At 29.6% G+C, this 13,974-nt stretch overlaps 1 protein-coding gene across 1 annotated transcript in view; it reads right to left on the bottom strand.

Moving 5' to 3' along the window:
- Positions 1-7,773: 7,773 nt before the first annotated feature.
- The window catches only part of LOC111614465 (sushi, von Willebrand factor type A, EGF and pentraxin domain-containing protein 1-like), a 33,701-nt gene continuing 27,500 nt past the window's right edge, over positions 7,774-13,974 (bottom strand). The window contains exons 27-30 of the mRNA XM_023355845.1: positions 13,762-13,956; positions 12,973-13,248; positions 12,339-12,901; positions 7,774-7,971 (exon numbers count right to left, since the gene is read on the bottom strand). Coding sequence (XP_023211613.1) covers positions 7,774-7,971; positions 12,339-12,901; positions 12,973-13,248; positions 13,762-13,956 — 1,232 coding nt within the window. The remainder of the gene's footprint in view (positions 7,972-12,338; positions 12,902-12,972; positions 13,249-13,761; positions 13,957-13,974) is intronic.

Raw genomic sequence — 13,974 nt, 5'->3', positions numbered from 1 at the left:
TATTAACCCTCAGAAGCATGTTTCTGAGACAATTGAGTTTGATTGTTTGAAAAAATCTTCAAATCGTGTGAATATTTTTGTTGTCTGAACATTGCTTGTAGATGTGGCTGTCATCACATCATTTTAGGATTTTACATTTTACGATTTTTTCAAGCATTCAAACTCCATTACCTCAGAAATGTGATTTTGAGGATTAGCAATATTCGTCCCAATATATATTGATTTATTGTAAAAATATACAATGAAAAATGCCAATAATGTTGCTACACATTTGTAGCACATAAATTTCAGTAGTGTTAGTAATAGTGTGAATGCAATCAAAGTAATTATTTATTATGAGTGATGGAAGGAAAAAAATTATAGTCATCAATTATATTTACTAAAAAAGAAAAAATAATAAAGTACAAAATGTTATNGGAAAAAAAAGAAGAAGAAGAAGAAAAGTAACAAGATAAAGGGGAAATCATTGTATTTTTTCCTGTTTTTTTCCCCAGAAGCAAGGGGAAAAAAACTAGAAGAAAAAATAAAGATTAATAGTCCCGAGTAAACAATGTTATAGGTTCTGTTCAAATAAGATTTAGTAGAATAAAATTAGGAAAAATTGTTTCAGTCACAAACAATATTTTATAAAATATATTTTACTTTTTTCTTGTTAGTATTATCGTCGTAATTACTATTATTATTATTTTTTTCTTATTATGATTGTTTTGAAGGAACATTCTCTTCCACCCCCTCTCCTACCTCTACCCTAACAACAGACTGCATATACGATATTTGACATTCTTTAAGAAGAGATTAAAAACAATCCCCTTATCGTAGACGTGCCTCTTCTTTGAAGGATTCTTCCCAAAGGTAGATTTTCTGATTCTTAATTGGGCACGAAAGTGTACAGTTTTGCGATAACGAAAATAGGCTTAAAAGTTTTTCTCTAGAGACGATTGCTCGACTTTGTTTAACTTCAAAATAAAAAAAAAGTTCGATCTTTGGGTCCACTTAGTTTACTTGTACCGCACACTAAATCCTTTTTATACGGAATTTTTCCCCCTATTAATGATACCTTTTAAGATCTACCGATGATTTTTTTATGGAGCGTGTACGAAATATTTAAGTGATTTATCGATGTATTAAGCTGTATTTTATATTAAAATGTTTAATTAATTAATTTATTTTTTGCTGGATGATAAAATATAAACGTTATTATAATAGTATAGAGCCTGAGAGATGTGAAGGCACCACTCGTATCTCTCGGGCCCCGCTCAGAATAAATCCCTGGTGTCTTCTTATCACTCTTCGGAAGTGTAGAAATATTTAAGTAACGTCAACAAGATGCTAATAAAGATAGATTTTTTTGTACCATTTAGCGGAATAAATTTTAATTTAATTTCCTTTTATATTACTATGTTTTGTTTTTCATACAAACAAAGGAAATTTTGGGACTCCATGCGTGTAGGACACGGGCCAAATAATCCGAACTCGAACCTGGTTTCTTCTCTGGAGAATTCGGGTTCGAGTTCGCTTCGAATCCTTAGAAATTTTCATGAACATTTCATTGAATACAGGGGAAAGACACTACTAAAATCGAGAGCATATGTTTAAAATGTGATTAAAAATTGCAGCACGGACGGCATTGTGACAGCGTCACAATGCATATATATATATGCCACTATCATATTTTGAAATAGAATATATATATATATATATATATATATTCTATTTCAAAAGATGATAGTGGCATTATTTATATATATAAAGAAATTTAAAATATTTCAAAAATTTCTTTAGAAGACCCCCTACGAGATATATCCGGAAGCATTGAGAAGGAAAGAGTATTCTTAGACACCAAAACATACCCAAAATAGAATCATTCTTTCCCCTTTTCGTTCACAGTAGATTTATGATCTTCCTTCTTACTTTCCAGGGACCTATACCCATCCTGTTTTGTTTTGTTCAAGACCTGATTTAGTATCATTCTTCCTATTTTGGATGACATTTAAACCTTTCCGTCTCATCGATAGGAATATTGAGTCTACTTTTATGCATCTGGAAAGGGTATTTTTTTTTAAAATTTAAAACCCATTGATTTAAATGGGGTTCGGATATTGGATCTCTCGTCTAATTTTCCGAAAAAAAATTAAAATTGTTTCCTCCTTACATTCTCTGGCATTGTCGTAAGTCTGTCCCCAGATCGATATCTATTTTGGCTCATAACGACAGACAATACTAAAGCGAAGAAAATTCATTGCGCCTAATTATATACTCGATATTGAGTTTCTACCCTTTACCGGGATGGATCAAAATTCAGTTAACCGTGCGCAATTCAATGTACTTAATTACGTTCGAAGTAATTAATTTTGTACACTGGTCTAAAAGTCAGTTAACTACACTCGCGAGTACGAGTCGCTAAATTAAGTGTAGAACGATAGAGGCAGAAATTTAGTCTTTAAATTGGTTAACTGACATGTGGACCACCCTCTTTCTAAAGCGTGGTTAAGCGACTTTTGGGCTACCTTACACGTAATTTCCTCTTTCTAACGCTACAATTCACTCCTTTATGTAACTCTGAATATATAAAAGTATATTAAAGATTAAATAAACGATAAAAATATATAATTCGCGTGGAGGGGGAAAAAATAAATAAATAAAAGAAATGTTCAATTCCTCGACTTGTTGTGTGTTTTTTTTTTTTAATATTATCTTTAATATAAAACATAAGAGAAGATATTAAAGTAGAAAAATGGCATTTTAGTAATGGGAAGAAGGCAAAGAAACGTTTAAAGAAACAAATATACATCTTACAAATATTAAAGATACGAGAAGAACAGAGGAAAGAAAGAAGACTTCATCATCGAAAATACAATAAAAAATAAGGAAAAAAAAAATAAAATAAATAATAAAAGCTCTCACGCACACATTTGTAGATATATATAAAAGGTTTTTTTTTTCTCCCTGAATGATTCATCAAATATATTAAAGTTGAAAAATTGATGCGTAATCACAAAATTGATTTTTCCCTTCGTTCTGGTGTGAATAATTCTAAAAACCGCACCAGAACATCAATCTTAACCTTTAGAAAAACAAATATTTTAAGGAAGCTTCATCAATATACAAACTTATTATTTTAAATCTGTCATCTTTGATCTATGATAAAAAGGAAGATGAAGAAGAAAAGGGAAAAAAATACATTCCATTTAACTTAACGAAGGTTACTTAAATAAATAAAAAAAACATTACTGTGTTAATAAGTACACGCTGTACAGCTCGATATAATTAATGATTTTTAGTATTTAACATAGAGAAATTTTAATAGAATAAAGTGGAAAAAAATGCCTTTTTTTCGCCATGCAAAAAAAAAACACTTCTCCAAGGTATAAATTTAATGGCGAACAAATTATTCATCTCTTTCCCCTTTCACGAATAAAATTAATAAGTTTTTCTATTGACAAACTGATTAAAATAATTCTTAAATAATTTCTAAATTTGATTAATAATTAAAAAAATACTTTAAGATACTTTCGGACATTTAAATTATGAATAAAAGGAATTTAAAATATTTCTATTCAGTAAAGGGGGAAGGGAGAGGGACCCTTTTCATCAAATAATGTTACATTTTCGATCGAGTGCAGACTCGATTTTCTTTAGTAAAATGTGCAAATTATATTAGAATCAAAGTCGTAAGTACTCCTACTTAAGGATCCATAGGGGGAGGGGAATTTACATTTTATTTTTCGAGATGAATGGAAGCGATCAAAAACGTCTTTTATGGAATTTAATGAGAAATATTTTTGTAATTAAGTAAAATTTTCTAGACACGATAACGTTTGTCGATTTTATCTTTCCCCCCTTCTTTATCGCTTTAGGTAAAAGGAGGAAATTGTGTGCTTCGGTCGTCTCCCCCCGTTTTCTTTACAAGAAATGGGGTATTTTGTCTTCGGCTGTTCTACCTTGTGTCAGTTTAGAAAAGAGGAAATATTATATGTGCAGTCATCTTCTTACTTTCTTTTTTTTTTGTTAAAAGAAGACTGGGAGTTCTGCGTTTAGTTAGGGATAACTGAACACAGTTTCCTTTTAGAAAAAGGGAGAAATTCTGTGTTCAGTTATCCCCGTTTTCTTTAGAAGGAACAGAACAATTCTGTGTTCAGTTAACCCTCTTCCTTTAGAAGAAAAAAAATGGAGAAATTCAGCGTTCAGTTACTTCCCACTTTTTTAAAAAATAAAAAAAAAACAGGAAGGATAACCGAACACAAAATTTATATAAATGAACTCAGAATGAATATATAAAATTCTGCATAATCTTCTCCTCCGCATCACTTCTTTATAACAGATTTCTGAAAACAAGTCGAATCAATACCCCAGTTCATTCAATGACAAAATATGCAGCCAACAGTATAAAAAAAAAGAAGAGAAAATAGATTTATACACACGAAAAAAAGGGAGAGGAAGCAACCATTATCATTCTAAATATAAAAGGAATAAACGTCGCTTCCTTTAATAAAATTTTTACTTTAGTGGAAGGATATAAAATTTTACAATTGGCCTCGACCGATACGTAAAATAATGACGTAGTAAATTGACGTCATTAACGTGACCTCAGTTAATTAAATCCGATTAAATGGGAGGGTTATTATTATTATTAATCGGTTAATTTAATTTTAAGTTGTGATTGTATCGAACTTTAAAGGTTTATCAATCTTTACTATTGTTGCCAATGTTGTTTCTTTACGAAAGTGCTTGTAAACATCGATATATAGACGTTGTTCACAGCATGCTTTCAGCAGAATCAATACAGTTCCATTTGTCAAACTTCAGAGCCTGAGAGTGTTCAAATATTTAAACACAGAGCCTGGTCTTGGGGGAATAATTCTGAAGTTATGAATGGAAGGAAAAGTTACTGAGTATCCAAATTAAATTAACTTAAGTTTCAAGTCGAAGACTGTAAAATTCTCTCCTCACAACTGCTCCTCTTCATAACTTTTCAGCTTGCGGTTTAGCTGCTTTTTTTATTATTATTTTTTAAATAAAAATAAAATGCTTATAAAATTTTCAGTTTAATTTTAAAATAGGAGTGATATTTATTAATTTAATTTTTTAAAAGAATTTTAAAGTGTCTGGAAGTATAGAAACTGAAAAAATGCACGTGTGCACAATCTAAAGATCTAGCAAACTCAGCGAATCTTATAAAGGAAAAAATATAAAAAATAGGGGGAAAAACCCAGTTACTATCGATTTATAGAGTTATAAACGTATATTACACTTATAAAATATATATTTTTTTCTTTATAGGAAGGTAGTAAAAAATGTTTACCGATTAATTTTAATATTCTTGTAGTAGTTGCAGTAAACTTAGTTGATACTTCCAACGTATTTTCTACGCTTCCTGTTGGTTCTATCTTATAAATTTTATGGATTTAATCTGGAAAAATTGCAAAAAAATTAGATTTATGCATCGAAATTTATCGCAAACTTCAATATTTTTAAATATTTAACTTCTCGTCTAGCTCGTCTCTCTTGCTCAATTAACCTTAATAAAGTGATTTTATGGAGTTATATTAACCAAGAAAATAATTATTGAGTTAGATTTTATAATAATAATAATTCTTGCATTATTAATTTAAATGCATTTAAAGATGGAATAAGTTCACTTTTAATTAATTTTCTGAAGTTGATTTGTTGAAGGGATAAGAAGCTTTAATGGATATGGAGTTAGAAAGATGGAATTGTTAATGTTATGTCTTATTTATTTTTTTTCTTTTTTAAATTTTATTCTGTTATAGAAATAATCTGAAGCTTTACTACTATAGCAACAAAGCTGATTACTCTAGTAGTAAGCAGCTTAATTTATTTAATACTCGGATGCGGTTTGTTTAGAAGATTATCAACATTTTGTAGGTTTGCAAAGATAAAATTGTTAGTATTAGTTAGCATGGTAATTAAAAAATAGCAAAACTTGATGCGGAATATTATAAATTTTCTTTCTCTCAGTAGAAAATTTACCTATTTATACACGAATTTAACTTAAAAACATAACAATTAGAACCTACATTCACCCGTTTACTACTGTGACTTGGATGAAGTTATAAGAATTTTTCCCTGTACTTACTTGATTTTTCTTAATTTATTTATAACGGTTAGAGGGCCCGGGCCCTCTGGATCCCCCTCTGATTAAGCTATTTGTACCTAGCAGCCAGCTTCAAATCAACAGAGGTAAGTTTTCTATAACAGAAACAGTTATAAAAATTGCAAATTACATGGAATTTAATGAGGAATTTATTATTTACACGATCAATTTTTGGTTATAAAATGTCCGCTTTAAGGCTGTAGATAGCCGCTAACGTGTTATATAATTAAAAGCAACTGGTTGTAAGTTAACAATGTAATTGTTTTTTCTGTAGCGGAAACAGTTATAAAAATTGCAAATTAAGTTTGATTCAATGCGGAGTTTATTATTTATACATCTTTTATTGGTTATAAAATAAATAAAATGCCCGTTTTAAAGGTTGTAGGTAGTAGATAACATGGTAATTAAAGCAATAAAGTTAAGTTTTCTATAATGGAAAGCAATGAAATTGTGTAAGATGTGTTGGCTTCAAGGCCAAATTTATTATTTACATACTCACATTCTGTTATAGAATTAATAAAATTCTTGTTTTAAAAGATGACCACAGCTTTAAAAACAAGAATTTTATTAATTCTATAACAAAAAAGTCAGTAATTTAAAGAGGAACAATTTAAGAAGGAACATGTGAAAGGGGCTCTGTTCCTCTTTATTGTTCTGTGTATTTTTAATTAATTTAATTTGAAATATATGCGCTCGATCTCAAATTAATCTTGCCCCTGTACATCATACTTTTCCCGAATAGAGAAACTCCTTTCCGGGGAAAATTTCTGAATTGAAACCACGTTACTTCCGGTCCAAGCCGGAAAGTTCGTATATAGTTAATCGGGTCTCCTCCCCTAAGCTTTCCATATCCGGTCTCGATTTCCTTATACCTAACGCCATTCTCGAGATTAAGGAAGGACAGACAGACAGTCAGATGGACGATAATGGGAATTTATAAGTCTATAATTTTTTTTTCAAATTGCAGCCCAAAAAAAATATACATATACATTTTATTATTTATATGTCTTTTATTGATTATATAATTAATTTTAGAAGGGAGAAAAAAAAAACAACTTACACTAAGGTTAGATGGTAAAAGCGCTCACTTATACGTCAATTTGACGTCACTTCGATTTAACAATGCGAAGTTCTGAAGAACGACGTCAAATTTACGTAAGAAAACGTTCGACAAACCATAACCAATGGAAGAGAATCTAACAGATATGTTCATTTGGAAACGAAAGTTTATTATTTTCCAACTCATTTCTGATTGCAAAGTAAATAAATTACGTGTCTCTTAAGCTGTCAGCAGTTAGCATAATGATTGACAGTTTTAATTCTAAAGTGGGTTAGAAGCAAAAGAGAAAAAAAAAAAAAAAAAGAAAAGAAAAGAAAAGGTCAACAGGTTTCGCAGGAATTCCTCGGATGAAAAAAAGTTACTAATCCACCCGGCGAGCCGATTCCCGGACTGTCCGGACGATAGCACTATCGTAGGCACGATGCAAGTATGGATTAGGATGTTTCAAATTTTTACAAGATATTATTATTATTTATTGTGAAATTTTGCCGCTCCCTAAAAAGTGCCGCCCCACTACAGTACGCCACTGAAACAAACATCCTCATTTATATATATAGATGAATAATGATTTAAAATGTTATTTTAGTTTTAAAAATACTTACACACAGAAGTAGTCTTGGAATAGATCAATACATTTAGCATCATTTAGACAAGGTGAAATATCACATTTTCCAATATCTTTTTCACAATGTTCTCCAGTCCATCCCTGAGAACATTGACATTTAAAGCCATTTACAGTATCTATACAGATTCCATTGTTTAAGCATGGATTAGAGGCACATTCATTGATATTAAACTAAAAAATAAAATACCAAATTTTCAATAAATTACATAAATGTAGGCTACAGTTTATTAGTAATAAAATTTTAAAATATTTGAAAATAAAAATTATTTTCTATCTTATATGAATAAATATGTATAAAATAATTAAATACATTTTAAAAATTTAAATCATAGATCATTATTTAATTTGTAGTTGCTAATTTCTAGAATAAATTGAAATTGTTTATTCAGAGGCAATCTAAAAAGAGTAATATTAATCCTATAAAATATGTTTTATATTGGTCATCGAATTTACAAAGAATAATCAGTAATCACAATTTTTGAATAATAAAAAGATTCAAAAATTTCAAATTAGAGTGTTTTTTAAAGAATAATTTTCAATTTAAAACAGCTGCTTTACATGAAATTTTAAAATTAAAAAGTACAGTCAACCCCCTATAACACTGTTGATTTTTCCCGTTTTCTATGAATTCCAAGTTGTACGAGTCACTTAGATTTTACAAATACATGTGCTGGCTGTGAACGGCTCATGTATTTGTAAAATCTAAGTGATTCGTACAACATGGAATTCATATAAAACAGAAAAATCAACAGTGTTATAGGGTGGTCGACTGTATTCAACATTTATACCATATATAATTAGTAAGATATTTTAAAACATAAATTATATACTCATTTTTCTGGAAAAAACCAAAACTACATAACCTGTATATCTAAATACAAAAATACTACAAGTATTTTTTACTAAAACTTATATTTTAATGGATCTATTGTTGAAATAAATAGTCAATAATTTATACTAATGTTTAAATTTTGTATGTATTTGAATTATTCTATGCTAATGTAACTTTAAAAATGGCACTGGCCATCCCTATTGTGGCTGGCCAAACCCACAATAGGCTTAAAAGAAAACTCTCTGTACTGTCCACAAGACAGTAAGAGTTGAAAAAGAATAACCTAAAAAATGATCTTTAAAAATATTACTGGTAGTTAAATAAATTGCTCATTGATTTTGAGATTTTTAAGATTTATCTCACTAATGACCTTTATTTTAGATTTAGGTCTTGTAAAATTAATATTAATTCAAAAAAATAAGCAAATAAATTAAATTGTTCACCTGTTAGATAAACAATTTAACAAGTTAATATACTTTTAATCTTTTACAATAATTTAAAAATTCACAATTAAAGATGAAAAGTGTATTAATAATCTGTATATTATTTAATAATAAATTAATATTTAAACTTTCCCAACTATTATGTATATAATATAGGAAATTTTGTATTAAAATTGTAACAAATTTGACCCTCTGGAGTTTTTGCAAATCTTGATGTTTTGAGACCCCTTAAACAAAAAAAAAATAAAAAAACAGGAAAAAATTCCATAGATATGTGTGCATCTATTTCATTTAATACCTCAGGATGGAGTAAAAATTAAGAAACAAAATTTGGTATGGTCACTTGTATATAAGGGCTTGATGCTATTAAATTTTGAGGGAGGTCACATGTCATATCTTGGATGTGGTCGGACTTCACTAAATGAAAAATTTTAATTGTTATTAGCTTTTACAAAATTTCTAAAAACTCATCTCTATTCTCAAAATTAAGCCACTTATATTACAGTATTAATTATAATAAAAAAATTAAAAGTTATTTTTTAATGAAATCTCGTAACAGATGACACTACGCACAATTTTAAACTTTGCTCATGTGTATTAAGAGAAATGATATTTCATTTAAATATCATTTCTCTTAATAGTATGTCTTAATATAAATATGTTTGAAAAGAAATTCAATGTACGTACAAAAGTAGAAACTGGTGAAATTTGTTCAAAGAATAAAAGGCCTAAACTGCAAATAATATATTGGAAAACAAAATATTGTCTTAGTAGTATAATTTCCCATTGTAAAAGTTGCATTGCAAATCTAAATATTATTTATTTTCAAACATTTGCATAATTTATTAAAAATGTTTTTAACTTTGTTTTTGATGATTTAATTTGTATTTAAAATTATAAAATATTTATTAGTAAGGAATACAACACAAAAAACAGCTTTGAAAAAAGTTTCATTAGGTTAAATTTTTTTTAAAATAAAGTATAACTTTATTAACAGATATAATTCTTTTTGTTTAATATGACAAAGATTATAAATTATAATGTTAAAAAAATGTATATAATATATGTTCAATAGTAAAAATTTCATTATATAAATGAATGAAATGAAAATTTATATTATTTTCTTTCTATTTCTTTTAGATTTCATATCATATTTTCTAAAATAAATTTAGTAATTATTTTTGAAATAAACATACAAATTAACATTGGCTTTATTCAGCAGACTCACTTGAGTCTGTGGTGAGCACGTGGTGATGAATGAATTCTCACAAAGAGACAGGAATATAAAACAATAAGACGTGCTTTATTTTACTGTATGAACATATATACAGGAAAGGTTCGTTGATTCCGACCTCCTTGTTCCTCACTTTAATTAAACAAAAGGGAACAAACAAACAACACCGACTTTTAATCTACAGCGGAGCTAAACTCTTCTTTCGCGTAACAAAGGAGACACTTAATCACTAACTTAAAACTACTTATAACTAAAAGGGGAAAGGAAGGACAGGAATTAGAATAAAATGGGAGAATAAAAATGGAAATTCCTAGTAAGGAACGGGTACCCGAATGGTTGACTGAGGTGGTGGCCACAAGATGATTTTCGTCTTGGAATTCTTTTCTTCTATGGGGACGGAGCACATGCGAGGACCCAAAATTCGTTCTTAAATCTCGGCTTTTCCAAAGTTCTTTTTCTCTTCCAATGCTATTTCTGTCTTTAGTGTTCTTCGTAACCCTTCCGGCCGAAGCAACACCGAACTCGAGACTGCTCTCTCCGACGGTCTTTCCTCCTCCGGTCCGAAGCCAAAAGTGTCCTTATCGTCCCCCACTTGCCCTCTGGGCTATCTTCACTCCTTTGTCCCGAAATTGGGTCACTGACCACCCACATTCAGACGAAAGTTCCAGAAAGTATAGAAACAGAACAAAGAGAAAGGGGAATAGAATATTCTTATATATACTTATATAAAATAAAAACAACAAAAATATACTGGTGTACCACCACAAGTCTGCTGAATAAAGCCAATGTTAATTTGATTGCTATAACTGTCATATGACGGCAAAAAATCTGTTGAACAGTGAATTATGAGTTGATGTGAATAGATAGTGATGAGTGGGTTTTCATTCCCACAAACTTAAAAAACATTTGCCAAAGTAAATTAAATTCATTTTTAAAGTTTAATTTTGCATATGTTATCTGTTTTTATTTGTTAATAACTGTTTGTGAGTGAATTAATACTGTAATACACACATAAATAATACATATTTCATTTGCTATGTGAGCACAGCCATCATTGATCAGTTATGCTTCATTTACACTACCAAAAAGTATGATAAATGAAGTCTAATAAACATAATGTTAATAAACTCCAAATGTTCTGAAGCAGCACTTCTGTAGAGGGTGTTCAGCATTAAAATACTCAACTGCTCTGGAACTGTTGATTCTGCTGAATGCAATTACTGATAATAAATGCAAAAAAAAATAATAACAGCTATCATAAATCATTTGACCAATTAAATAATTTATTTGATTTGTTTAAAAATAAAGTAATACTGTGTATTGTATGTGAAACAGGAAATTTTATTTCCAAGCTGACATATGTTTATTGCAAGCACAATCATTAAATGACACTGAAACAATTCAAAACTGTTGGTACCAACATTGTTTTCAATACTTGCCTACCATGATAAAGGCAGAAGGAAGAAGCCATAGAATTTATTATTCTTTCACTTCCATTGTCCATTGTGTAGGAGAAAGATGCAATGTAGTTTATCAGCTCCAATGTAAAGCTGTTAACAAATTACAGTGAGAAATATTGAACTTTATATAAGTGTAATGTACAGTACATTGTATGCCTCTATATTATTGTTTTGCCGATTTCCAATTATAGTGTACTGTACTTTCACTAATCTGAACTGTTGGTTAATTTGAACCAAGTTTGTTTATTTTTCAATTAAATGTTTTAGACAAAACCAAAAATAAATTTTTAAAAACATGGCAAGTTTGTAAAATTAATATGCAATCATTTTAGTAAAAATATATGTGCCAAAAATACAATGTTAAAATGTTCTATGTATATAATCTATAGTATTTTTTAAATTTTAGTTTCTTTACATATAGTTCCACTAGTCCTGTACAATAATTAGTTTAGATTAGCAAAAAATGTACTAATTATCCTAAATACTTTTACTTATTATAAAAAAAAATTTGTAATAATAGCCAACTTGCATCAAAACCACTTACAATAATAAAATAAAAAATTACTTACTTCACATAATTCCCCTGTATAGCCAGGATTGCATGTACAATGGAATGAATTATCCAAATCTACACAAGTTGCAGTTCCAACTGGATGACAAGGATTGCTGACACATTCATCTACTTCAGCTTCACATTGCAAGCCCATGTAACCAGGTCTACAATGGCACACAAAGCCATCTATAAGATCTACACAGGTTCCACCATTTCTGCATGGCATAGATTCACATGCATCAATTGGATGTTGGCATCGAGAACCAGTAAATCCAGCATCACATTGACAATGATATCCATCAACCTGGTCTATACATTGAGCATCATTCATACATGGATTGCTGAGACATTCATCTATATTAATATCACAGTTTTGTCCTGTCCAACCAGAATGACAAATACACTCTTGATAAAACAAACGATCAACACAGATTCCATTTACACAAGGATTATTAACACAGAGATCATATTTTAAATGACATCTTTTACCACCAAATCCCACTGGACAGTCACATTGGAAATCATTTAATAAGTCAGTACATTTTGCTTGCAAAAGACAGGGTTGCTCAGCACAGTCATCTAAATAAAAACATATATTCTTAAAACTTTAACCTGTATTAAAATATTTAAAATGTTATAATTTAACTTACCAATATCCGTTTCACAATTTCTTCCTGTCCATCCTGGATTGCATTTACATTTATATCGACCTTGTTGAAGTGGTATACAAATACCATCATTATTACAAGGATTATCACCTACTACACAAGGATTCACTGTGATATTGCAACCAATTCCTTCATAACCAGATCGACATAAACAATTTACATTTCCTATTCCTGGTGCATTTTGACACATAGCTCTCTCTGGACATGTATTGTTAAAACATTCATTTTGTTCTTCCTGACATTGTAATCCACTGAAACCTTAAAATAGGAACAAAAATTTAATTTTCTCATATTGAATATTTTTCAATCATTATTGTTTAGACAATAATTAACTAAGTGGTTTTCAACTAGGATGCTACAAAGCATATTTTAGGAATGCTGTGAAATAGTGCTGAGCAGCACCATAACATCTCCAGGGCCATCAAGAGGGAGGCTGGGAATTTTTCCACAGGCCTGGGAAAAACTCAAGGACTTACAGTAAAAATAACATTAGAGGTAGGAACTGCTAACAAAACACAAAATCTTTAAGACTACTGTTTATTAATAAAGAAACATTCAATGTATTTCATTTGTCCAAAGAAAAAATGACAAAAGGGTCTGCTAAAGGACAAAACAGAACTGCTGTACTACAAAAAGTAATATCCTTACATTTATAAAGAAACAGCGTGCCACAAAAAAAAATTACCATGTTGGTGATACTACTATTAGAAAAACACTGGATTAACTATTTGAAATATTTCTAATAAATTACATGGAAAGTGATTGTTTTACCTGGTGGACAACGGCATATATATCCTTGTGGTCGATCAATGCATGTGCCACCATTGTGACAGGGTCGACTTGCACATTCATCCATATCCACTTCACAGAACTGTCCAGTGAAACCAGCAGGACAATAACAGTTTGTTTGATGGTTCTGTACAAGACATAATCCACCATTCTGACATCCATGATTTATACACTGAACTGAAAATATTGATTTAA

The sequence above is a fragment of the Centruroides sculpturatus genome, unplaced genomic scaffold, assembly GCF_000671375.1.
Source record: "Centruroides sculpturatus isolate CEXI.00-Female unplaced genomic scaffold, Cexi_2.0 scaffold2180, whole genome shotgun sequence".
Taxonomy (NCBI): Eukaryota; Metazoa; Arthropoda; class Arachnida; order Scorpiones; family Buthidae; genus Centruroides; species Centruroides sculpturatus.
Note: the sequence above shows the minus strand (reverse complement) of the source record. Positions and strands in the feature narration are given on the sequence as shown.